This window comes from Mustelus asterias, chromosome 12 (assembly GCF_964213995.1).
Source record: "Mustelus asterias chromosome 12, sMusAst1.hap1.1, whole genome shotgun sequence".
NCBI classification, from domain to species: domain Eukaryota; kingdom Metazoa; phylum Chordata; class Chondrichthyes; order Carcharhiniformes; family Triakidae; genus Mustelus; species Mustelus asterias.
In genome coordinates this window covers 69068340-69095992 of record NC_135812.1, presented here as the reverse complement: position 1 = coordinate 69095992, position 27653 = coordinate 69068340, and the positions used below count along the sequence as shown (strand labels likewise).

At 44.9% G+C, this 27653-nt stretch overlaps 1 protein-coding gene across 1 annotated transcript in view; it reads right to left on the bottom strand.

The window, feature by feature from the left end:
• The window catches only part of dnah9 (dynein, axonemal, heavy chain 9), a 591107-nt gene that overhangs the window by 146361 nt on the left and 417093 nt on the right, over window positions 1–27653 (bottom strand). Inside the window, exons 54-58 of the mRNA XM_078225415.1 lie at window positions 25934–26056; window positions 24196–24400; window positions 11047–11211; window positions 4338–4478; window positions 3742–3912 (exon numbers count right to left, since the gene is read on the bottom strand). Of these exons, the coding sequence (XP_078081541.1) occupies window positions 3742–3912; window positions 4338–4478; window positions 11047–11211; window positions 24196–24400; window positions 25934–26056 (805 nt within the window). The remainder of the gene's footprint in view (window positions 1–3741; window positions 3913–4337; window positions 4479–11046; window positions 11212–24195; window positions 24401–25933; window positions 26057–27653) is intronic.

The following is a 27653-nucleotide window of genomic DNA, read 5'->3' as shown; positions in this document are numbered from 1 at the left end:
ATATTTTGTGTTTAAGGTGGGGTTGCTTTAAGAGGCAGTGTTTTGTTACAGGAGTCAATCTGTCAGGTAAGTGTTCTTCAGATGCTAAGAATGCAGGCTAAAAATTGTTTTTAGGTAGGAATGTGTTGCTTTGTAGAGTTAATGAACGTTTTATTTATTTAAGTTCTCCTGGGATTTCAACTAGATATACAGTCATGTGGTTAATGGGAGGAACTCAGTTTGCAGGGGAGAAATACTGTTTCAATTTCATTTTAAAATACAAGCAGATGCTGCCTGGACTGCCAGAGGAAAGCAGGTGTCTCCCCATCTCTCTCAGAAACGACCTCCCTGAGAGCTCTAGAGGTAGTAACCAAAGTCACAGGAAGTATGCCTGTGTTTTGCTAACTAATTTTAAAGAGCAGGTTTAAGTTTCAAAGAGAAATATTGCTTGATAAGAACTCAAAGCAATAGGTTAGCAGGTAAGACTTGCATCTTGTCATGTTTAAGAGGAGCAGGGGAGTTCTACCTGGAGTCATAAGAACATAAGAAATAGGAGCAGGAGTAGGCCATCTAGCCCCTCAAGCCTGCCCCGCCATTCAATAAGATCATGGCTGATCTGAAGTGGATCAGTTCCACTTACCCGCCTGATCCCTATAACCCCTAATTCCCTTACCGATCAGGAATCCATCTATCTGTGATTTAAACATATTCAACGAGGTAGCCTCCACCACTTCAGTGGGCAGAGAATTGCAGAGATTCACCACCCTCTGAGAGAAGAAGTTCCTCCTCAACTCTGTCCTAAACTGACCCCCCTTTATTTTGAGGCTGTGCACTCTAGTTCTAGTTTCCTTTCTAAGTGGAAAGAATCTCTCCACCTCTACCCTATCCAGCCCCTTCATTATCTTATAGGTCTCTATAAGATCCCCCCTCAGCCTTCTAAATTCCAACGAATACAAACCCAATCTGCTCAGTCTCTCCTCATAATCAACACCCCTCATCTCTGGTATCAACCTGGTGAACCTTCTCTGCACTCCCTCCAAGGCCAATATATCCTTCCGCAAATAAGGGGACCAATACTGCGCACAATATTCCAGCTGCGGCCTCACCAATGCCCTGTACAGTTGCAGCAAGACATCTCTGCATTTATATTCTATCCCCCTTGCAATATAGGCCAATATCCCATTTGCCTTCTTGATCACCTGTTGCACCTACAGACTGGGTTTTTGCGTCTCATGCACAAGGACCCCCAGGTCCCTCTGCACAGCAGCATGTTGTAATTTCTTTCCATTTAGATAATAATCCAATTTGCTATTATTTCTTCCAAAGTGAATAACCTTGCATTTGTTAACATTATACTCCATCTGCCAGATCCTCGCCCACTCACTCAGCCTGTCCAAATCTCTCCGCAGACCTTCTACGCCCTCCACATGATTCACTTTTCCACTTATCTTTGTGTCGTCTGCAAACTTTGTTACCCTACACTCAGTCCCCTCCTCCAGATCGTCTATATAAATGGTAAATAGTTGAGGCCCCAGTACTGATCCCTGCGGCACGCCACTAGTTACCATCTGCCAACCAGAAAAGCACCCATTTATTCCGGCTCTCTGCTTCCTGTCGGATAGCCAATCCCCAATCCACGCTAACACCCTACCCCCAACTCCGTGTGACCCAATCTTCTTCAGCAACCTTTTGTGAGGCACCTTATCAAACGCCTTTTGGAAATCCAAAAACACCGCATCCACCGGTTCCCCTCCGTCAACCGCACTAGTCACATCTTCATAAAAATCCAACAAGTTCGTCAAGCACAACTTTCCCCTCATGAATCCATGCTGCGTCTGCTTAATCGAACCATTCTTATCCAGATGGCCTGCTATTTCTTCTTTAATGATGGATTCCAGTATTTTCCCAACTACAGACGTTAAGCTAACCGGCCTGTAGTTACCCGCCTTTTGTCTATTTCCTTTTTTAAACAGCGGCGTAACATTAGCCGTTTTCCAATCCACCGGTACTACCCCAGAATCCAACGAATTTTGATAATTCCTGGCCAATATTTCCCTCTCAACCAACACCACAAAAACAGATTATCTTGTCATTATCACGTTTCGGGGCTTGCTGTGCTTTCTACATTACAGCAGTGACGACACTTGATAAAGTACTCCATTGATTGTAAAGTGCTTTCGGTTCGATTGCAGTGCAATAGGTTTTCCAAGCTTCCAAGCCTGATTTGCGACATTCTCGATTTTCCGATAGTTTAGATCAACATTAAGAGCTTGTTGAACCGGGAGCAGTGATCCCCATGGCTGATTTAAGTTTAAGTTTATTTATTAGCGTCACAACTAGACCTACATTAACACTGCAATGAAGTTACCGTGAAAATCTCCTAGTCGCCACACTCTGCTGCCTGTTTGGGTACACTGAGGGAGAATTTAGCATGGCCAGACGTCTTTTGGACTTACCAAGCAGCACCCTGACAGACTGTGATTCCCGGCAGGCATGGAGTCACAGAAAATTTATCATATTTTGTGCTAAATTCTATAAAATCATTCTAAAGTAGGCATGGACAGACAGGTAGAGTGAAAAGAGATAAAGTGAAAAAATAGCATGGCTGGAAACCAGAAGTAAAAAGAGAAGGTAGGTAAAACTAGGATTCTCAACAGAGTGTTTGATGCAAATGGAGTGATGATTATTATTTTAAAAAGGATCTACAATAATAATTTTCAGGTTATCTGATCAAAATTCTATGATCATTCAACACTTTTGATTTTAATACTGTATTATAGGCTATTACACAATTCAACAATGGTTCAGAACAAATGTGCTTTTCTCTGTAATCACATTGTCAGCAATGATTCACAACACAAATTACATGTTCTTCCTCCAGAAAATATCCCAGAGAACAAAAGGTTGGATAAGAAGGACTTAAACTACAGTCCAGATTCTCTCAGTACACATATCTGCCACTGCCACAAGGTGCTGACTTGCTGTGGTAAGGTTATATATGGCACCGGAGAATTTTTTGGTACATCCACCCAGTTGGTCATTCTTCATGTCCAGGTATGACCTCGGCTGTTCAACGGCAGAGACCTTGCTGTCCGAGTTCCTACCCTCATCCAATGCCCACACACATACTTATTTTTTCAGTATGAGGCACCCAACGGCAATAAGAAGAACTTTTTTCATTCATTTGTGGGACATGAGAATTGCTGGCTGGCCAGCATTTATTGTCCATCCCAAGTTGCCCTTGAACTGAATGGCTTGCTAGGCCATTTCAGAGGGCAATTAAGAGTCAACCACATAGCTGTGGCTCTGGATTCACATGTCGGCCAAACCAGAAAAAATGGCAGATTTCCTTCCCTAAAGGACATTAGTGAACCAGATGGGCTTTTTTGACAATCGATAGTGGGGCTCATGGTCATCAGTAGATTCTTAATTCTAGATCAAATTCAAATTCCACCATCTGCTAATGACGGGATTCGAACCCGGGTCCTCAGAAGATTAGCTGAGTTTCTGGATTAATAGTCTAGCAATAACACCACGAGGCCATCACCTGCCCTGCTAAACCGTGGCTCCATATTACTCTTGATAGCCCTGGCTACGATCAGCAGGCACTGAGTGAAAAGGAATTCTGGTAACTGTGGGCAGTGCTTTTATCCAGCATGTCGCTGGGGAAGCCAGGCTCTAACTTACAGGGATGGCTTTGTAAGGGCTAGTGTTAAAATGGACGTGGATTAAACGAAGAGTTGTAGAATAGCTTTTATTTACCTGGAAGGTAACCTGAGCTGTATAGGTCAGTTTATCGCACTCAAACAGTCCTCTTGTTGTGTACTGGAATACGGAAAACGTGATGCTGTCAATCAAATTGGCCACTCTCTGCTTCAGCACTTCATCGGCCGGTGCCCTTTTCACAGCCATTTGGAACACAACACTAAAAGCCTGGAAGAAAATAGCAGCAGAATTTATTAGCAAATTATGTTATTGAACATTATATCACCAGCAATAAAATCCTCATTCTATAAACATGCCAAAGTCTAGATTAGATTTAGCTCTTTATTCCTCGCTGGCAATTTAATATCAAAAAGTGGTTACTTTCTGAAAGGTAAAATGAGTCGCGTAAAATCCCCAGGGAGTAATTCTTTGATCACTATCTACAGCAATGAATTTTGCACTTGATGGCTTTTCTTATCGAATCTGGTACAATTATTTGACACCTGACCTTTCGTTTTCAACACAATCATGTGAAAGGATTTAGAACAATGGGAAACACATTTAAAAATCAAGACTGTTTATTGAAGCAGTTGATCAGCTCAATTGACCAAGAGGGAGTGGAGGAAACAGCTGGTGGGTTTGTTCTGGCATACCTTCAGAGAGAATTGGTACATAGGATGGATTTTATTGAGGTCATTCATTATGAAGTAGAGTAGAGAAGCTCGGCCTGCAGCTAGTCGGTAGTGTTCACGTGCCTCGTTGATCTTAAGCTCCGTTACCTTGGCCTCTTTAACCTGTATTCAAAAGGAGATGGGCCAACGGTGAGAATGGGTGATTCAGAAAGAAATAATCGATTTATTCACAGACTGTGACCAACGACAGGCAGGGCGGAATTTTATTAGAATCAACTCATTTGCAGTGGGTGAGACCTATGTGTAGGTCAGGAAAATGATCGTTGCAACTGCAGACTTTGCCCTGGCTCTTCAACTCGACCGTGGTATTAGCACTCTGCCTTCGAGTTTCCCAATCAATCGCAGAATGCTGGCTCCGATCTGAACCATATCTGTTAATGAAAGGACCTCTGTTTAAAAGGTTCAATTCCGGCCTCAGGTGACTGTCTATGTGGAGTTTGCACATTTTCCCCATGTGGGTCACGGGGATAGGGCCTGGGTGGGATTGTGGTCAGTGCAGGCTCGATGGGCCAAATGGCCTCCTTCTGCACTGTAGGGATTCTATGATTCTAAAGGGACCCCAGTGGGGTTCAGATTGGCTGCATTCTGCACTGGATCAGGATTGTTTTCCATGCAAAGCAATGGAAGTGAGGCGTGTGAATGTCACACTCAGTGCAAAGTCCCCAACTCCATTCCTCCTCATTGTAATTCTTTAACTTTTTCCTGAAGATGCTGCTATATGGCGTAGGGGTATTAGCTACTACCACTGCAAATATTTACCCCCCCCCCCCCCCCCGCCCCTGCCCCACCACATGAATGGCTTCCTCTATCATGGTGCCATGATCAGTTTGTTCATCCACACTGCAGCCCCTGCTCTGATCCATACAAGCTGCAAGAACCTCAAATCTTTTGCACATTGTAAAAGCGGAAGCTCCTCCACTTCCATCTCCTCAACTCCCAAATTGGTCTCAGTCACAGTCACATTCCCCTGTTTCTGTTGCCTGCGTAAATCAGCTGACCTTATCCTGAAGTGTGTGACTGCTTTCTGGAACAAAGCATGCAGGTAACCTTCTCCCTCCCTGATACATCACAGTTTCACAGCTTGGCCCGCAGCTCATTGAATCTGAGCTAAAGTTCCTCAAGCCACAGGCACTTACTGCAGATGTTGGCGCTGTGGACTATACTGGCGTCCATGAGCCTTCCACATACTGCAGCTGCAATACATCACCTGCTCTGCCCTCCATATTATGTTTAACAATTAATAAATTAATTTCTTAATCAACTTTGCCCCCAAAACCAAATGGGCAATTGCCTTCAAAAGAATGGTATGATCAGAGTGGAGAATGAGCAAAGGGTGTGAATGAGAGGGAAGGATTTCCACTTGCAGGAGTGATGTGTGTTGGGGATGGAGTAAGCGGCAGCAGGTTTCATATTGGAGTGCTGTAGGCTTCACCTACTCAGTTTACCTGAAATGTCGATATGAGGTGGACTCAGGCTTCCCTGACCACCAGGTAAGCAGACACATTTGGCTCCCCCATCCTCCCAATCCTCCGAGATTGCCAAGGGGCCAGCTACCTTCCTCTACCCTGCGGCTCCACTCCTTTTTCCTGTGGTATTTCATGCATGATATAACAAACCGCTACCATTCTGGAAACCTTGCTGGTACTGAATGGTACCCTAGATCTGCCCATGCCACACAATCCCATCTTTGGCAACACATTGGTTCGCTCGATAATTGTGCTGGTCCTCCTCTGGCTCTTGCTCTTTCTTTTTCCATATCAGTAAAGGGTTCCTTGCAAATGTCATCAACCAAGTCCTCATAGCGACCCTCACAGAATGAAATAATTAATGGCAGCTTCCAGGATATTTTGCATGGACTTGCATAAAGACCTTCTGTTGGTCACATTATTGCAGGGCATTGACGGAGCGGAATCCCTTCCTTTTGATAAATTCCTCAAAATGATCTGAGGGCGCCTCGATTACCAGACATGTGTGGTCAGTGATTCCCTGTACCCGAGGGAATTCAGTCACTGTAGAAAAAGCGAGATCCTGCTGTGTCTGACTGACTTCATCAACATCAAAGTGGGCATAAGTGGTGGCCTTGGCAAACATGGCATCAGTCACCTGCAAGAGATGGTTGTGGACAGCAGGTTGTGAAATCCTGCTTATATCACCATCAGATTCCAGAAAAGCAGAGAAATTCAGAGCTGTGGTGACCTTGATGGCCGCAATATTGTATGGGTGGCACAGTGGTTAGCACTGCTGCCTCACAGCGCCAGGGACCCGGGTTCGATTCCCAGCTTGGGTAACTGTCTATGTGGAGTTTACATGTTCTCCCTGTGTCTGCATGGGTTTCCTCTGGGTGCTCCAGTTTGCTCCCACAGTCCAAAAGACATTGAAACATAGAAAATAGGTGCAGAGTAGGCCATTCGGCCCTTCGAGCCTGCACCACCATTCAATATGATCATGGTTGATCGTGCACCGTCAGTATCCCACTCCTGCTTTCTCTCCATACCCGGTGATCCTTTTAGCCACGAGGGCCACGTCCAACTCCCTCTTGAACACATTTAACGAAGGGGCCCCAACAGCTTTCTGTGGTAGAGAATTCCACAGGTTCACAACTGGCTGAGTGAAGAAGCTCTTCCTCATCTCAGTCCTGAATGTTTTACCCCTTATTCTTAGACTGTGACCCCTAGTTCTGGATTTCCCAACATCGGGAACATTCTTCCCGCATCTAGCCTGTTCAGTCCCATCAGGATTTTATATTTTCTATGAAATCCCCTCTCATTCTTCTAAATTCCAGTGCGTACAAGCCCACTCAATCCAATCCCTCTTCATATGTCAGTCCTGCCATTCCAGGAATCAGTCTGGTGAACCTTCGCTGGACTCCCTCAATAGCAAGAATCCCCTTCCTCAGACTAGGAGACAAAAACTGCACACAATACTCATGGTGTTGCCTCACCAAGGCCCTGTATAACTGCAGCAAGACATCCTTACTCCTATACTCAATTCCTCTTGCTATGAGGACCAGTATGCCATTAGCTTTCCTCACCGCCTGCTGTACTTGCATGCCAACTGTTAGCAACTGTTCCACCATGACACCCAGGTCACGTTGCACTTCCACTTTTCCTAAACTTCTACCATTCAGATAATAATTTTCCTTCCTGTTTTTGCAACCACAGTGGATAACTTCACATTTATCCACATTGTATTGCATTTGCCAAGTATTTGCCCACTCAGCCAACCTGTCCCAGTCACCCTGCAGTCTCTTAGCATCCTCCTCACAGCACACACTGCCACCCAGCTTAGTGTCATCTGCAAATTTGGAGATATTGCATCCAATTCCTTCATCTAGATCATAATGTATATTGTGAATAGCTGAGGTCCCAGCACTGATCCCTGTGGGACCCCACTAGGCACTGCCTGCCACTCTGAAAAGGACCTGTTTATTCCCACTCTCTGTTTCTTGTCTGCCAACCAGTTCTCTATCCATGTCAATACATTACCCCCAATACCATGAGCTTTAATTTTGCTCACTAATCTCTTGCGTGGGATGCCATCAAAAGCCTTTAGAAAGTCCAGATACACAACATCCACTGGTTCACCCTTGCCAACTCTACTGGTCACATCCTCAAAAAACTCCAGAAGATTTGTCAAGCACGATTTCCCTTTGTGAATCCATGCTGACTTGGACCGATCCTGTCACCGCTTTCCAAATGCTCAGTTATTACATCCTTAATAATTGACTCCAGCATTTTCCCACCACCAATGTCAGGCTAACTGGCCTATAATTCCTGGTTTTCTCTCCCTCCTTTTTTAAAAAGTGGGGTCACATTAGCTACCCTCCAATCCAATGGAACTCTTCCAGAGTCTGTAGAATGCTGGAAAATGACCACCAATGTGTCCACTATTTCTATGGCACTCCAATGTGACACTTGCTGCCCCTTGGTCCATTCTGAACACATATCATTCCTGCAGTTGGGAATCCTTTCATCTGATTCACTATTTTAGAGCCACTTCCTTGAGGACTCTGGGATGCAGAGCATCAGGCCCTGGGGACTTATCATATTTTAATCCCAGCAAATGAGCAGAACCCTGGACAATGCCTGATAACAGTAGGAGTTCACATGAACATTTTTCTTTTGCTCTGCAATTTGTCCGTCGAACAACTCTCCAATCGAGTTAACTCTGAGGAGTTTGTAAAGACACCTTTTAGTAACAGTAAAGGCTATCAGCAGAAAAAAGGTGGGGGGAGAGAAATCTTCCCTCATCATCTTGTGTTCACATTCCTGACTCTACTCAATAAAAATATCCATTAAACCTTTGAAATAAGCCTAATTTTGCTCTGGGCATGCTCGCCAAAGTCAGACTCATGTTATGTCCATTTTGTCGAATATCTCTCCGATGCAAAACACACGACCACTTAGAATGGCAAAGCAGCTAAGATGTAGCCAAATGCCAAAGAAAATAAATGAGTACACAAAGATCCTGGATGGAATGTTTCCGTCCTATCCACCATGGGAATCGTAGCGGGCGGGACAGGACCAGGCAAAGGTCTGTTGACCTCGGGTGGGAATTTCTGGCCTCAGAGCGATCACGGCCGGTAAATCCCATCCTGTGTCTCAAATTATTCAGTGAAACAATGGAATATAAATGCTCAACACGATTTCTATTTGATATAGTTCCATTAAAGTAGTGCAGAGGAATCACACGCGAGTGGAGTACGATTAGGACAATTCTCACTGCATAATTCTGGGACTTTTGAGAATGAGGCCGTATGTCCAGTCACTCCCAAAGAGCAGCTGACACATATAAATTACCTAGAAATAAACGACATGGTCAAATGAGGCAGCAGAGAAAGCCTGCTTCACGGTTGCACTGCAATTTATTATCTTAATGAACCCCTTGGAAAACAGATCGATCCTTAACTTTATTATAAATTTTGAGGAAAGTCAATCTGTGTGTCAGAGCTGTTAGATATTCCTTATCATCAATACAGCTTCCGCTGCTCTTCTGAAGGTGTATTTCTTAAATTTGTCCTGCTTACAAAATAGCATCTGTTTCTTTCCCCACCACCTCCCCTCCCGCCACCGCAGGTGGGTTTGTAGGTGGGGCGGGGGAACTTTAAATTCTTTGGATGGGCTTCCCCTCTGAGTTCCCATGGTAATTTGCTACAATTTTACACAGGGGTGGGCAAGGCTGGCCAATCTTTGTCCCAGTTGAGTCCCTTAAATGGCCAATTATTGACCATTTAAGGGCAGTTTCTCACTCAACTAAATTATCATACTGGCGGGAGGAGTTGTAGGACAAGGGGAAAGCCCACAATTACTCATGTTCAGGTGGGAAGGGAAGGGTGTTGGGGCCCCTCCACCTGCAGCCCTCATTTAATACTGGGCAGCCGCCCCTTGAGGTCTGGCAACCACAGGGCCTCCATCCCCCTCTCCGCTGACATCCCAATTTCGCATTATCCATCCTCAAGCCACCCCGAGACCACCTAAATGTAACCTCTTCCTGCAATTCTAGGATTTAGGCTTTGGGGGTTGCTTGCAGTCCAGTCCTGACCACTGCAGCCTCTGGTGCTGCGGGGACTAGAGAGTTGCGTGCCAATCAGGTTGAGTGGCAGATCTCTGAGGCGGGAGCTACGACTGAGTGAGGAGTGGAAGTCCCACCTTCAGCCAATTAACACTAGTTGGAGTGTAAAATCTCTGCGGGGCAGGCAGTGTCGGGGCGGGGTGGTCTCTTTGGATGGCAGGAAGGGAAATCTCACCATCCGAAAAATCCTGGCCCTGCTCTTTATTGATGGATTTATCTAAGTGGAGACAGCGCAGGGGGAATGGATTAAAATGGGGCTTCCAATAGTCACCTTTACAACTTTAGAAGTAACTACAGAGTTTCACAACTGAATACTTAATGCACTTATATGATGGTCGGAATTCTCTGGCCGTTCATGCCGGCGGGATTCTCCGGTCCCACCGGCATTGCACCCCTGCCGAATGGTTTCCCGCCGGTGTGGGGTGGTGTCAATGGGGATTCCCATTGACAGCGGCGGGACTGGAGAAACCTGCCACTCGCAAACCAACATGGCACCTCACATTGGCAGGAAACCCGTGGCTAGGAGGCCGAGAATCTCACTCGACATCCCTGCATCTGTGCGATTTTACCCTGACATTGAAGCAATTGAAGTAAAATGGAGTGAGAATTTTTTCACTTGCAATTTCTGCCCTTTGATCGCAATAAGAAAATAACATTTTTTAATGGAAGTTTTTCCATGAGTTAATCCATAATCAAAAAATAAGCAAAAGCTGCATTTTATGCAACAAATTTAGATAACATTATTATTTTTTTCATATGTTATGATATGAATTGGCTGTTTTAAAGGATAGAAGACAGTTGGAATTTAGAAGTTAAGGAGGCCAGATGTGTTTTGAAGAGAAAAGTCCAGTTATATTCAAATATTGCTAATCCACATAGTGATCTGAATTCACAAACATGTCGCTTTCCGGACTGATCTCTGAGGAATTTGGATAGTTGGCTTTGCCAGAAGCTAAGGTAAATCACAGTGTTCAACAAGTTTCTCAAACAGACTGAGAATTAATACGTCCCCTTTCTTATCATAAATCACTTCTGTATGTGTCTGCGGGCTTGTTCTCTGTCTGAATGACATTCACATTGATGACTGAAATGGGCTCACCTTCTCCTCAATCTCCGCCGCGGTCCTCTTGGTAGTTTCCAGGTTCTCCACCAAGGCCGTGTCTCCGAGGAAGTTCCCAGAAGCAGAGGAAAGGCGGGAAAGCAGGTTGTCCTCCAAGGTTTTCAAGGTGATTTTGAAGCCGTTTTGCTGCTTTGTGAGGTTGGACTGCAAAAGACAATACCACAGAGACCTCCGTCATATTTTAAGCACACTGCCTGCGCCACTGGAGCAGAAGTTGCAAGGAGACGAGCCTTTTATGAAAGCCTCGGTCGATTAAAATTACAAACGGCTGCAAGAATGAGGTTACTGTCTGCACGATGCAGTGCAGGATTGGTGATTTCATTCCAACATCACTCCTGTGACCTAATTAAAAGATCAGAGCAATTACAAAAGTACAGAAATTTTATTACTTTGCTAATGAGAATGGGGTCAATAATATATTATTCATATCTTCACTGGAGTGGAACAGCACTTTGGGGAGGGAAGGAATACATGATTTACATCTGTTCTAATATCGAATGAATCGCAATTAAATGACAAGACACAACAGTAAATCTGAAGTATTGCCTTCTTGGGTAAGGAGATAAGACAGTGGGGTTCTTTATAGGATCTATGGCACACACACACACACACGGCCAATCTGGTCCAACAAGTTTGTTCCCACTCTAATTATCTCTTAATACCCTGCGTATTTTCAAAGAAGAAAGAAAAATACAGCACAGGAACAGGCCCTTCTGCCCTCCATGCCCGTTTCCTTCTAAGCATCAAGGCTTCCCCTTAAGTCGACCAATGATGCCTACTTCACCAGCACTAAGTGACAATGAGTTCCACTATTCACCACTCTGTTCATTTTTAAATTCTTTATTCAACCAATTTGTGGCTCTCTTTGATCTATGTGCCATTCTTCTGGGCTCATTCAGAAGTGGAAAAGTTTCCTTACACTTTCCCCATCAAGCCCTCTCATAATTTAAAAGATCTCTACCAGGCCCACTTTTACTGTTCTCAATTTCTCGAGGAAAGAGACCCTGGGGTGAAATCCACTCCTCCCCACTGGTGGGTTTGAAGATTGGAGAGCATGCAAAATCTAGTGGGTGCTGTGCTGCCACCTATGGCCTGATTCTGCCCCCTCCACAGTTACATGTGGGACGGGAGGATCGCCAGGCGGTCCACTGATTGAGACCCTAAGTGACCAGTTAATAACCAATTAAGAGCCTCATCCAACTGTTGTGATGTTGTGTGCATGCCAATTCAGACAGTGACATGTACCTTTAAGTAGCTGCGTAGGGATATCACCAAGACATCCCTGTGGGTAACGTTAGAGGATAAAAAAGGCACATCCTCCATGTTAAATGTTCACTGTTGCCTGTGATCCCTACCACAGATGCTCACTACTGTCTGTGACTCTGTATCTGTGAGACTTCATGTATACCTAATGGGTCAGGCATAGAGTCAAGTAATCAACTGATGTAACTGTTAGGATGCACACTGGATCAGGGCCTGTGCAGAGCTGTTTATGGTTGCTGCAAGGAATAAACTTCATGGAATTGTGTTCAGCCAGAATCTTCATCATTCTCAGCACCATGCTTAGCAGCCACAGCATTGAGACAGATCCTTTGAGGTCTAAAATCAAGCGCCTCAGCATATATGGTGGGGCAGCAGGCTGCAAGAGACCATGACCCCCGCTGCCACTGGTAGCTTTCCCACGCTGGGAAGCCTGGCAGCTTTAGGTGGGCATGCTGATGTCAGGTAAAGAATGGGGTGACCTCCTTTGTGAGCCCTCTGGGCACATTGGAGAACCCTTTCAAGTCATAGCGCCTGCCCTCCCCCCACTTTACCTCCCACCCCCACTCAAATCTGGCTTCTACGCTGCTCATTCTGATCTTTCAGTATGGGCTGACCAAGACAAGGGGCGAGATTTTCTACCCTCTGCCGCACCCCCCTCCCTCCCCAGCAGAGGCGACCCGCCATTGGCTGACAGCACTGTGAACGGGATTTCCCATTGCTTGCACCCTCCGCTGCTGATGATCCCGCTGGCGGGAACAGTCGGAAAATCCTGCCTAATCAACTTTTTTTTTTACTCCAGGCTCCTCTGATGGAGGTAGAACAGAGGACCCTGGAAAAACTCAGCCAGCGTCTACTAGTAGAGAAACAGAATTAATGTTTCAAATCCTTTGACTCTTTGCCAGAACAGAAGGGAAGGAGAATGTGGCAGAGCTGCAGAAAATAGTAGCAATGACTGGTTGTGGTCTCAGCATTGATCACTGCTCCCAGTGGTGCTGCTGGGATTCGAGAGTTGCTGGTCAATCAGATTAACCAATTCTCTGAGGTGGGACTTTGTTCTGAGACGGCGGGGGTGAGGGGGGGGAGGGGGGGGGGCGGGGAGGAGGCCCAACTTCAGCCACCTGGCACTGATTCCAGTGTTAAATGATTGTAGGACAGTGATTGGGAGCAGTTGCAGGCTTCCCTGACCTTTATGTCGAGGGTGCATAGACCACTCAGCTTCATTAATCCCAGTTTTCATGATCTTCCCTGACAGTTCCATCATCTGAATCCTGCAACACCCTTATGAATTTCTCCTGCATGTTCTCCTTTGCTTCAATTTCCTCTTCATGTTTTGGAGACCAGAAATGCTCTGCTAGCTTCTGGATGATGTTGGCTCTGGCATTGACCTTTTGGGTGACCCTTTGCAGGTGCTCACGGTACATGACCCTGCAGTTCAGGGTGATTCCCACCTGGGGAAGTCCATCACGCAAGGTTCTTGTGCTGTCTTCGCTTTCATGTGAAACCCTGGGTGGAATTTTCCCGTCGTGCACACCACAGGAATTGTAGCGGGTGGGGGAGGGGCGGACTATGTAAAGGCCCATTAATGGGATTTCCGGTCTTAGGGCGAGCGCGACCAGAAAACCCTATCCCTTGTGCCTTCACTTGTATTAAATTAAGGACAGGGATTGCTACCTGGCACTGGGAAAGTCTGGAACCTTCCAACAGAAAACAATGACACCCACCACACAGTGTCACATGCTGATGATAGGTTAATATGCATAATAGCTCACTTGAGCATGTGTTGGTTCAACCGTGACCCTTCTTGTAGTATATGAAGAACTCTTTACTTTTGCCAATGAAATGTGGACGATATGTCACAAGCAAAGTGTGACGACCAGTCACGAATTGGCAAAGGCAATGTAGTTGATGTTCATATTTTCCAAGAGACACAGATTGATGAATCTAGCACCTATAAGCTTTGTATGTGTGGCTTCAAATTTATTGCTGCAACGCACTATGCCAAGAATGGAATTGCAGCCTACTTATACCACAGTCTGACCAACTTTTCCATTCTGACATCAATAAAGTCTTCATAACCGCTGTGAAATTTGGGGTGCAACAAATGGGGAGGTGGTGGCATTGTGGTATCATCGCTGGACTAGTAATGCAGAGAACCAGGGTAATATGCTCTGGGGAGCCAGGTTTGAATCCCACCGTGGCAGATTCAATAAAATCTGGAATTAAAAGTCTAATGATGACCATGAAACCATCTGGTTCACTCATGTCCTTTAGTGAAGGAAATCTGCTGCCTTACTTGGTCTGGTCTATAGATGACTCCAGACCCACAGCAATGTGGTTGACTCTTAAGTGCCCTCAGAGATGGGTAATAAATGATGGCCCAGCCAATGACACCTGTGTCCCATGAACAAAAATAAAATCACCATCATGTCCAAACGACCTAAGGTTAGATGGCACCTTTCAATATTATCCATTACAATTCATCCTGAAGTCCACAGTGATGAATACAACAGCCGTCACAGGGATACAATCACAGAATGAAGGAGATGAACAACCAGTGGCCTGACCCTCTGCTGGAGATCACCAACTCCTCCATGATGCCAAGTAACCAGATATATTCCATCCATGTGGATGGAGAGAGAACTGCATTCTGGATCTCGGTTTCATTTCCAGGGATGGTGATGGATGTCCTCTTCATGCATTGCGCAAAATCCTTCCTCACATCCCACACAATCTTGATTCACATTGGAACAGTGATGCCTCTGATTACATCCAAACCTAATCCCACTGGAAGCCAATGGGAACGGACCCACAGCAGATCAAAATTTGCAGATTCTGAATTTGTGTCCCGTACACCAAGGTCAAGGTCATTAATATACATCAGGAGAAGTAAGGGTCCCAGCACTGACCCTTGGGGAACTCCACTACAAACCTTCCTCCAGCCCCCAAAAAAATCCATTAACTACTACTTGTTGTTTCCTGTCACTCAATCAATTTCATATTCATGCGATTGGACGGCACGGTGGCAGTGGTTAGCACTGCTGCCTCACAACGCTAAGGACCTGGGGTTTGATTCCCGGCTTGGGTCACCGTCTGCGTGGAGTTTGCACATTCTCCCCGTTTGTGCGTGGGTTTCCTCCGGGTGCTCTGGTTTCCTCCCACATTCCAAAGATATGCGGGTTAGGTTGATTGGCCATGCTAAATTGACCTTAGTGTCAGGGGGATTAGCAGGGTAAATATGTGGGGTTGCGGGAATAGGGCCTGGGTGGGATTGTGGTCGGTACAGACTCGATGGGCTGGATGGCCTCCTCCTGCACTGTGGGGATTCTATGATGCTACATTTGCTGTTATTCCATGAGCTATAAATTTGCCCACAATTCTGTTACGCGGAACTTTATCAAATATTTTCTGGAAGTTTGTGTATACCACATCAACAGCACCATCCTCACCAACTCTCTCCGTCAGCTCCTCAAAAAACGCAAGCAACTTAGGTAAACATAATTTTCCCTTCAGAAATCCATGTTGGCTTTCCTGATTTAACCCGCATCTGTCCATAAGAGTGTTAATTTTGTCCTGAATGATTCTTTATAGATGTGTTCCTACCACCAGGGTTAAAGTGACTGCTCTGCGTCTTACTCCCTTGCAGCCTCTCGGTCATCTGATTCTTGATGTCATGCATGTGTCACCCACCAACAATAACATGGTCTCATTAATATAACCATTAAGCCATTACTCCAAATTTTCACAAATCTGGAGCACCACTATGTACTGGTTTTATTAAACGTGAGCAACTTTTTAAAAGGCCACTTGTTCCACGACATCAAACAGAGCGGATCCGGTGTCAGGTCAGCATCTGCCGCTGCCTCTTGATGCCATGTATGCTTACCTTGCATATTTCCGGTGCACATTCATACCACTTGCGCTAATGGTCTCACTAAGATGGCGTCAAACACAGGCAGAAGTGGAAGTGATGGGTGCAGCATTTTGTTACTAAGGTGGCACCTTCAGCATTGAAAATCCTCAGTGCAGAAGGAGGCCATTCGGTCCATTGAGTGTGTACTGACTCCGCATCTTACCCGGGCCCACACACTCAATCCCCATAACCCCAATTCTACCTTAGCCACACAACCTACTGGCAACACAGAGTTCGATCTTACGTCCAACAAATTGGTTAGGTTATGATCTGCTTTAATGTCAAGGTTCAAGCCCAGTTTTTAAAAATTTTTATTTGCATCACAAGTAACACTGCAATTAAGTCACTGTGAAAATCCCTGAGTCGCCACATTCTGGCGCCTTTTCGGGTACACTGAGGGAGAATTTAACATGGCCAATGCACCAGTATATCTTTTGGAGTGTGGGGGGAAACCGGAGCACCCCACGCAGACACGGGGAGAACATGGAGACTCCGCACAGACAGTGACCCAAGCTGGGAATCGAACCCGGGTCCCTGACGCTGTGAGGCAGCAGTGCTAACCACTATGCCATTTCATAAAGGAATATGTCTACAGCAGAATAGCTTAAAGTGGCTAGGTGCCCATTGAACTTTATCATCTGTTTCTTGGAGAACAAGATGTAGGAAGGAAAATAAAAATCCACAAATGTGAGATAGTTCCTAACTTAACTAACCAAACAAAAGAGAAATACATTCTTAATTTTCTGCTACATATAAACTCTCAAATGTCAGATGTGTGTATCTTTGCCTGAAGGTGATTCAGTCTCTGACTGAGGTTCTGTGGAATATTTTTTCAATAACGTTCACAATCCCCAGAAGCAGAGAACATAGTATAATGATTATAATGTTCGCAAGTGTCATTGACAAGGTGTGGAAATTAATTGCTGAACACTGCATGGGTCGACTTCTCTAAAAGCACAGGGAAAGAGCTAATATTACAACTCTAAGATGCTGCAATCATCAATACAGCAGCTGGGATACAGGTAGGGATCTTAAGCAATTGAATTCCCTCAATGACTTGAATGGGTCTTGTACGGAGCCATGCAGAGAAACAAGATGGATGACAGTCTGGACGCTACAATTGACTTCAGAGTCTCTGGGTGAGCGATGGGCAATGTACTCCCCATTCCTGAGCTCTATACAATGACACTAAGCACAACCACCAGTGGATTTCTTTATCACTAAGATTGAGACCATTCATTTAGCTGCTTCTGCAATTTTGCTCCTTTCCCTTGGCCCACATTTCTCCAAATATTCCTCTTGTCCTAGCCCCAGGAACTTACATCTTTCTCTAATTTCTCTCCCATCTCCCTTCATGCCCTTTCCAAGCACATTTTGCCAATGAGACAAAGGTGGTGATTCTGACCATATATCAGTGCCACCACAGACCGCCTACTTCCACATCTGTAACATTCTGCCTAACATCCTGCCTGCCGAAACACTACTGGCTTCCTTTGTTACACCTCACCTTGGCCTTTTCAGCATTCTCCCAGACAACTCCAATCTTCCACTAGACCTGAGCTCATCCAAAACTCCATTGCACATATCCTACTCACACAAATCCCATTCACCATCACGCTTGTAGTTGCTGATGCCTATTCATTTCTGGTCTGCCCTAAATTTTAAAATTCTCATCCTTCATTTCAAATCCCTCTGTGGTCTCACCTCTCTATCTTTGTAACCTCTTCATAAGAACGTAAGAAATAGGAGCAGGAGTAGGCCATCTAGCCCCTCGAGCCTGCCCCGCCATTCAACAAGATCATGGCTGATCTGAAGCGAATCAGTTCCACTTACCCACCTGCTCCCATATCCCTTAATTCCCTTATCGATCAGAAATCTATCTACCCGTGATTTAAACATATTCAACGAGGTAGCCTCCACCACTTCAATGGGCAGAGAATTCCAGAGATTCACTACCCTCTGAGAGAAGTTCCCCTCAACTCTGTTCTGAACCGGCCCCCACTTATTTTGAGGCTGTACCCTCTAGTTCTGGTTTCCCTTCTAAGTGGAAAGAATCTCTCTACCTCTACCCTATCCAGCCCCTTCATTATCCTATATGTCTCTATAAGATTACCCCTCAGCCTTCTAAACTCCAATGAGTACAGACCCAATCTGTTCAATCTCTCCTCATAAGCTACACCCCTCATCTCCGGTATCAACCTGGTGAACCTTCTCTGCACTCCCTCCAAGGCCAATATATCCTTTCGCAAATAAGGGGACCAAAACTGCACACAGTACTCCAGTTGCGGCCTCACCAGTGCCTTGTATAGTTGCAGCAAGACCTCCCTGCTTTTATATTCTATCCCCCTCGCGATAAAGGCCAACATTCCATTCGCCTTCTTGATCACCTGCTGCACCTGCAGACTGAGTTTTTGCGATTCGTGCACAAGGACCCCCAGGTCCCTCTGCACAGTAGCATGATGTAATTTTTCTCCATTTAAATAATATTCCAATTTACTATTATTTCTTCCAAAGTGGATAACCTCACATTTGCCAACGTTATATGCCAGATCCTCGCCCACTCACTCAGCCTATCCAAATCTCTCTGCAGACTTTCCGCGTCCTCCACGCAATTCGCTTTCCCACTCATCTTCATGTCATCAGCAAACTTTGATACTCTACACTCAGTCCCCTCCTCCAGATCATCTATGTAAATGATAAACAGTTGAGGCCCCAGCACCGATCCCTGCGGCACGCCACTGGTCACCAACTGCCAACCAGAAAAGCACCCATTTATTCCAACTCTCTGCTTCCTGTTAGATAGCCAATCCCCAATCCACGCCAACACCTTACCCCCAACTCCGTGTACCCCAATCTTCTGCAGCATCTTTTTGTGAGGCACCTTATCGAATGCCTTCTGGAAATCTAAAAACACCACATCCACCGGTTCCCCGCACGAACCGCACTAGTCACATCCTCATAAAAATCCAGTAAATTCGTCAAACACGACTTTCCCTTCACGAATCCATGCTGCCTCTGCTTGATCGAACCATTCTTATCCAGGTGCTCGGCTATTTCCTCTTTAATGATGGACTCCAGCATCTTCCCAACTACGGACGTTAAGCTAACCGGCCTGTAGTTACCCGCCTTTTGTCTACTTCCTTTTTTAAACAGCAGCGTAACAGTAGCTGTTTTCCAATCAGCTGGCACTACCCCAGATTCCAGCGAATTTTGATAAATAACGACTAACGCATCTGCTATTACCTCAGCCATTTCTTTCAGTACCCTGGGATGCATTCCATCCGGGCCCGGGGACTTGTCTACCTTCAGTCCCATTAGTCTACCAAGCACTACCTCTTTAGTAACAGTAATTGTATAAAGGACTGTGGTGAACCATAGATGGTTACCACTATGGGTACTTGTACATATGTTACTCTTGTTACTGTTGGGGTTAGGGTTTGGGTGTTCCACCTGTTATTATTGTTTATGTGGTACACTCCGTTCGGCTCCGCCTTACAGGAGTATAAAGGTCACTGCTACTTCCTAGTAGCCCTTAGTCTGGGATAATATTGTTAAGTAGTGTGCTCCAATCTTGTTGTGAATAAAAGCCTTTATTCCCGGGTACGTCCTAGCCTCCCGTGTGTATCAATCGCGCATCAAGGACCTCACCTCCCACCAACTCTCGATCTCTAATATTCGGTAAACTATTTGTGTCTTCCACCGTGAAGACCGACACAAAGAACTTATTTAAAGTCTCAGCCATTTCCTCGTTTTCCACTATTAAATCCCCCCTCTTATCCTCCAAGGGTCCAACATTCACTCTAGCCACTCTATTCCTTTTTATATATTTGTAAAAACTTTTACTATCATTTTTTATATTTTGAGCTAGTTTAGTTTCATAACCTATCTTTCCTTTCTTAATCGCTTTCTTAGTCGTTCTTTGTTGTTTTTTAAAGCTTTCCCAATCCACTAATTCTCCACTATTTTTGGCCACTCTGTACGCATGTTTTTATTTTAATACTCTCCTTTATTTCCTTCGTTATCCACGTCTGGTTATCCCTTTTCTTAGTCCTTCTTTATCACCGGAATATATTTTTGCTGAGTATTTTTAAAAATCTCCTTAAAAATCCTCCACTGTTCCTTAGCTGTCCTACCTACCAGTCTGCTCGCCCAGTCTACATTAGCCAATTCCGCCCTCATCCTATCGTACTCCCCTCTGCTCAAGCAGAGTGTTCCTGCCCTACAACTCTACAACCATCTGAGATTTCTGTGCCTCCTGGGGAGGTGGTGGTATAGTGGTATTGTCACTGGACAATTGATCTAAAGACCCAGGGTAATGCTCTGAGGGCCCAGGCTTGAATCCCACCATGGCAGTGGTGACATTTGAATTCAATAAAAATCTGGAATTATAAATCTAATAATGATGGTGAAATAATTGTCGATTTTCATTTAAAAGAATCTGGTTCACTAATGTCCTTTAGGGAAGGAAATCTGCCGTTCTTATTTGGTCTGGCCTACACATGACTCCAAACCCACAGCAATGCGGTTTACTCTGAAATGGCCCAGCAAGCCATTCAGTTCAAGAGCAATTAGGATGGGCAATAAATGCTGCCACTTGCCAGTGATGCTCACATCCCATAAAGTAATGACTTGGCACAGTGGTTAGCACTAATGACTCAAAACCAGGGACCCGGTTCAATTCCCGGCTTGGGTTTCTGTGTGGAGTCTGCACGTTCTCCCCGTATCAGCCTGGGTTTCCACCGGGTGTTCCAGTTTCCTCCAACAGTCCAAAAGACGTGCTGGTTAGGTGCATTGACCATGCTAAATTCTCCCTCAGCGACCTGAACAGGCGCTGGAGTGTGGGGACTAGGGGATTTTCACAGTAACTTCATTGCAGTGTTAATGTAAGGCTACTTGTGACATTAATAAATAAACTATAATCTAAACTATAAAAAATAATTTCTAGTCTTCTGTTCATTCCTGGATTTCACCAACTCCACAATTGGTGGCTGTGCCTTCAGCTGTCTCCATTGTAAACACTGGAATACCATCCCTAAAGATCCCTGCCTCTGCACTTCTCTCTTCTTCAAGACTTCTTTAAAACTTAACTTGTTTTTACCAAGCTTCTGGTCATCTGTTTCATATCTTCTCGTATGTCTCAGAATCAAATGATGTTTGATAAAGTTCCTGTGAACTACTTGAGATGTTTTATTCTGGTAAAGGTGTACAAATCTAGTTCGTAACTGCTGTTGTTGTTGAAAGAATTGGATTCAGCTACAATATCAAATCCAATTGAATTCCTTGCTATTAAGGCTCATACATGAACAGTAGTTAAGGTATCACAGAATCCTACAGTGCAGAAGGGGCCTTTCGACCCATTGAGTCTGCACCAACACATGAAAGGCCCTGACCTGCCCACCTAATCCCACTTGCCAGCACTTGGCCCATAGCCTTGAATGTTATGGCGTGGCAAGTACTCATCCAGATACTTTTTAAAGGATGTGAGGCATCCCACCTCCACCACCCTCCCAGGCAGTGCATTCCAGACCGTCACCACCCTCTGAGCAAAAACGTTTCTCTTCAAATCCCCCCTAAACCTCCCACCCCTCACTTTTTACTTTTAAGGTAGTGGATGGTTGCTGCTACTCTGTGGAACTGTGTCCCAACAGAGTTGGATGACTTTTAAGGAATTCAGTACATTGAGAAAATAGACAGATGGGAAGGGAGAGGAAGCAACATTCATCATGGTTGCTCCATGACTTAGTTTATTTCATGAATTAAGTTCAACATAAGTTACTCTGGAAAAAGAGACCCTTGAACCATTTGACTTTGACGCGCGATATAACTCACGAGGCTAGAGATGCTCGAGGAAATAAAGGCTTTTATTGACTACTACAATAGAGCTACCATATATAATACACGATCCCAGACTGAAGGGTCCCAGACAGAGCAGTGACCTTTATACCTCTCCCAGGAGGCGGAGCCCGACTGGGATGTACCATAATAACTATAATACAGGTAGAAAAGCCCAACCCTAACCCCAACAGCAACATATATACAGACTCATAGTACTGGCCAGACCCTGGCTCAGTACTACCTGGTGGGAACCAACAGACTTCAATTTAGGAGATGCTACAGCAGAGAGCAGTGTCAAGCTTTACTTTGACCTTTTGGCCCATACCAATCCCTTATGGACCTACCAAATATTTGAATGGATCTACCATATATTAAGCTGATCTTTCTCTAGCTGTGACTGTAACACTGCACTCTCCTTTCCTTCTCCCCGATGTACTCCATGAATGTTACGTTTTGTCTGTGTAGCACGCAAGAAACAATACTTTTCACTGTATCCCAATACATGCAACAATAATAAATCAAATAAGGATCTCATGCTTGAATGGACATTTCCCTGTTTAGATGGGAGGCTAAGGTGGGAGACCAGTCGTTAAGAGTACAAATGGAATTATGCTGAGTGCAATTTCCAACGCACACAGTGTTGTATATTAACTATGTCTAATGCATGTATGCAAAATTGAATCATTAACATATAGATTTTTCCATTAAAACTGCGAACTGTGCATTTGCAAAACCTGAAAATTATTCGGACTGTTGGAAGAATATATTGACAAAATATGTTAATGGGTCAAATTTGACTATTTATGTTAATAACCTAGCAATATCACAATTAAGAAGCAGACAATTTTTTTAAAACTTAATTTAAAAATAGCAGGAGCTACGTTTGTGAAACTTTGGTGGCCTCATTGGAATGCTCATAAGGGAAGCATTTTGCCAATTAGACATTTGCATTTCGAAATTACTTGTCTCCTGCAATTCACAACGTACCTTAAAGCGGTGCAAGGGAGGGGAGGCTACCCTGATGATCCGGTGTTCATTAGAGGAAAGAAAGGGCATTTCAATCTGACTTAACTCAAATATTTACATTTCAGATATCGTTACATCAAGCAGGGAGATTCCCATAGATTATAAAGCTTGCATTTCTCTCTCCTCCTACTAGCACTGGATTTCTTTCTGGAGTTTTTGTTGTTCTTCTCAAGAAATTGCTTACGGGTTGGTGGGGGTGGGGAGGTATATGGGGTCGGAGAGTGGGGGGCATGAATAAGACGCATCTTGTCAGTGCTGTTCCAGTTTTTGTGAGTGTGCGGCGGTTTTGACAGACCAGCCAATCTTCTCTTGCCTGTCATTTTGTGGCACGGTGGCACAGTGGTTAGCACTGCTGCCTCAAAGCGCCAGGGACCCCGGTTCGATTCCCAGCTTGGGTCACTGCCTGTGTGGAGTTTGCACATTCTCCCCGTGTCTGCGTGGGTTTCCTCCGGGTGCTCCGTTTTCCTCCCACACTCCAAAGATGTGTGGGTGAGGTGGATTGGCCATGCTAAAATTGCTCCTTAGTTCAGGGGGACTAGCTAGGGTAAATGCATGGAGTTATGGGGATAGGGCCTGGGTGGGATTGTGGTCAGTGCAGACTCGATGGACCGAATGGCCTTCTTCTGCACTGTAAGATTCTATGATTCTATGGATTCTATAATTTTAATTTGACATGTTAATCGTAACAAGTCAGAGCAGTATTTGATCCCAGGTGTCAGGGACAGAATAACAGCATTCTGATCTGATTCAAAATGGCCGAACAGCAGCAGGTTCATTATTTTACACAGGAAAGAATTGGCCAACTTTGACGTTTCTCATTATGAAATGCCGGCAAGATGGTCATTGTATCAGACTGCTGGATTGGATGTGTATTTGAAATGGAAAGTGTTACACAGTTGTGGGGAAAAGAACAGGAAAGTGGACAATTGGATAGCTCCTTCAAACAGATTGTACAGCCACGACAAGCTTAAAGAGCTTCCTCTGCACTGTAAGTCAAATAAATCAACGTTATCAACTAGCAGATACACCTTTCGGACAATGAAAACATGTGCCACACAGTGTTTAGATAAATAATGAAGTTAGATTTGGTTTACCTTCAATTCCTCCAAGTCTGGCCTCTCCATACTGACTACAGCAGCCAGGAGTTGGTCCTCTAAGCCGTCTCTCGTAACAGTGAAGTTAATGAGAGTACACTGGGCTTGCATCTCAGGCTGGTAGTGAGGATTTGCTAGCTTAGTGTGAAGGATGAGACGGAAGCTGGAATTGTACTCACATTCCTTGTCACCAATTTTAATGCACCTAGGTGAGAAAAGACTCCTCGTTAGCCTCAATCACAAACAACATTGATACAATTCAAACTCCTATCACTGTGATCATTGCTAGTGAGATAAGGAGCTGGAACTTCAATCCAGGATTGGGAACCTGGCACACGGGACAGTCTGAGTCCTGACTCCAAGCTGTGCCAGTGCCAGTGATGCAATGTGATTTTAAATGAAAACAACCTAATTGACTTCGGGGTGAGTTTGATGCCAGGGGCATACTGGCTATGGGGTAAAGATCTCTTGATATGGTGCATTAGGCTCCATGGGGCTGGCTAGAAAGACCAAGGGTGCGATGTAGAGGCCCCGTTAGCTATGGGCGCAAATCCCATAATGACTGCTATTTTGGCATTGTGGTGGGTGGGTGGAGGGGTGTGGGTTGCCCCGGCGTTGGTGTTATAGTGGGTGGCTGGGTGGGGGGTGCCCCGATGTTAACATTGTGGTGTGTTTTTTTGGGGGGGGGGGGGGGGGGGGGGGGGGAGGGGTGGCGGATGTTGCCCTGGTGTTGGTGTTATGGTGGATGGGGGGGTTGCCCTGATGATGGCATTGTGGTAGATGGGAGTGAGTGTGGTGGGTGTCTTGATCTAAGTGTTGTGGTGGGTTGGGTGGTGTCCCGATGTCACGTTGTGGTGGGTTGGTGGGGGGGTGGGGAGGGGTTGCCCCTTTGTCTGTTGAGGGGATGGGTGCTTAAATGGTAACCTTGAGATTGGGGCTTCCTTTAAAATTGGCTTTGCCAGCGTGTTTAGCCACCCACGCCCGGCTGGCTCTATGATACTTGCCAGAATTTTGAAACAGCGCAGAGTGCTGTTTAATTGGGCGAGCAAAGGTGTCTGAAGCGGGTGAGTTTCACACAGCTTCTCCTGCCTGATCCAGCACTCTGTGCAATTGTGGGAAAATCCCAGCCCAGCTTTTTCACTGATGAGCTTTTGCCTGTTTGTAAATTTTATACTGAGATCATTCGCAAGGTCAAGCTTGAAATGTTAAATCCTTTTTGATATGTATTATAAGAAAACATGGTTCACAAAGAATCAGAATTCAAGTAGTATTAACGCTATGACTGAGAGCTCAACTTGCACCAAAGCATTCATGTCAACATCTTTTCTGGATGGTAGGGGAGTCTAAAACTAGAGGGCATTAGGTTTAAGGTGAGAGGGGAGAGATACAAAAGGGTCCAGAGGGGCAATGTTTTCACTCAGAGGGTGGCGAGTGTCTGAAAAGAGCTGCTAGAGGTAGCAGTAGAGGTGGGTACAATTTTGTCTTTTTAAATCATCTCGACAGTTACATGGATAAGATGCGTATAGAGGGATACGGACCAAATGCGGGCAATTGGAACTAGCTTAGTGGTAAAAACTGAGCGGCATGGACAAGTTGGGCTGAAGGGCCTTTTTCCATGCTGTAAACCTCTATGACTCTATGTGTGCCTTTGCCACAAGGGCTCCGGAATGAAACTTCAGGTGTTCCTCAGAAATGGCAAAGAACGATGCGTGTTAAGTGTGTCCCCTCATGTTCTTACCTGCCCTTTTTAATGGTTTCGCGACCCAATAAAGGCCCCAACACAGGATCCACAGATTCTTCCAGGTTTTCAATTAGTACTGCTTCACCAGCACCAAGAGCATGTTCCATGATATCCAAATACCTTAAAATCAAATCATAAATGCACTGAAATGTCTCCTATTCCTCTTCATTTACCATGATTCAATGATTCATTATAGCTCTACCTCACACAGACTTATTGTGCCTTGGTTATTGTTTGAAATAGATAACTATCTTTGCCTGGAGGCCTTTCAAAAATCGAATCATCTTAGCATTATCTTCTGCTCAATGAATCTCTCGCATTAATCCAAGCTGAGTGATTTAAAGCAGTATTACTCACAAAAAAAAAGAACTGTGCTGGACATTCGATGTATAGAACATAGAACATAGAAAGCCACAGCACAAACAGGCCCTTCGGCCCACAAGTTGCGCCGATCACCTCCCCACCTCTAGGCCTATCTATAGCCCTCAATCCCATTAAATCCCATGTACTCATCCAGAAGTCTCTTAAAAGACCCCAACGAGTTTGCCTCCACCACCACCGACGTCAGCCGATTCCACTCACCCACCACCCTCTGAGTGAAAAACTTACCCCTGACATCTCCTCTGTACCTACCCCCCAGCACCTTAAACCTGTGTCCTCTCGTAGCAACCATTTCAGCCCTTGGAAATAGCCTCTGAGAGTCTACCCTATCCAGACCTCTCAACATCTTGTAAACCTCTATCAGGTCACCTCTCATCCTTCGTCTCTCCAGGGAGAAGAGACCAAGCTCCCTCAACCTATCCTCATAAGGCATGCCCCCCAATCCAGGCAACATCCTTGTAAATCTCCTCTGCACCCTTTCAATGGCTTCAACATCTTTCCTGTAATGAGGTGACCAGAACTGCGCGCAGTACTCCAAGTGGGGTCTAACCAGGGTCCTATAAAGCTGCAGCATTATCTCCCGACTCCTAAACTCAATCCCTCTCTGTATTCTCTGACTTTATTTGTTAAACACGTTACAAAATTATTCTGCAAATGATAATACGCCCAAAATCTGCCGATATTCTAAAGTACGAGAGAAATCAGTCCAGCAACAACCGAAGAGTTAGAATCTGGTTGTTCAGTGAAATGCACACTATTGAACATATACACCCTTCACTTCTATTGAGTGCTAGGTGTTCCAGTTCATACATTTTATTATTCATTATATTATATCTGAATTATTACTTAAGCGTCAAATTGTGGAGTATTTATTTCAATGCCTGCAGGTACATGTGTAACTCACAAGGCAAATAATTAGCTACTGCATTTAGAAATTGGTAAGAAATACCTACTTCTTACCTTATTAATCTCTGCCTTTAAAATGTTAATTCATTGAATATCCAAAGTTTTTTGCAGAAGAGAATCCCAGATTTCCATTGTTCTTTGTGTGAAAAAAAATGCTTCCCGACTTAATTTCTAAATGGTCTAACTCTAATTATTAGACTATAACACTTTGGCCTGGATTATCCGACAGAGAATATTGTTTGCATCAATTAAAAAAATAAAGATGACCTTAGGCTGCTGTCCCCTTTGAGGGGGGAAGAACGGACTGGTGGTGATTTTAACCTGATGGTCACCACACCTTAGGCGAGGGGCAAGGTTGAAAAGGGAGACCTGCATGAATAACCTCAGCTGGTACGGGAATCAAACCCATGCTGTTGGTGTCGCTCTGCAT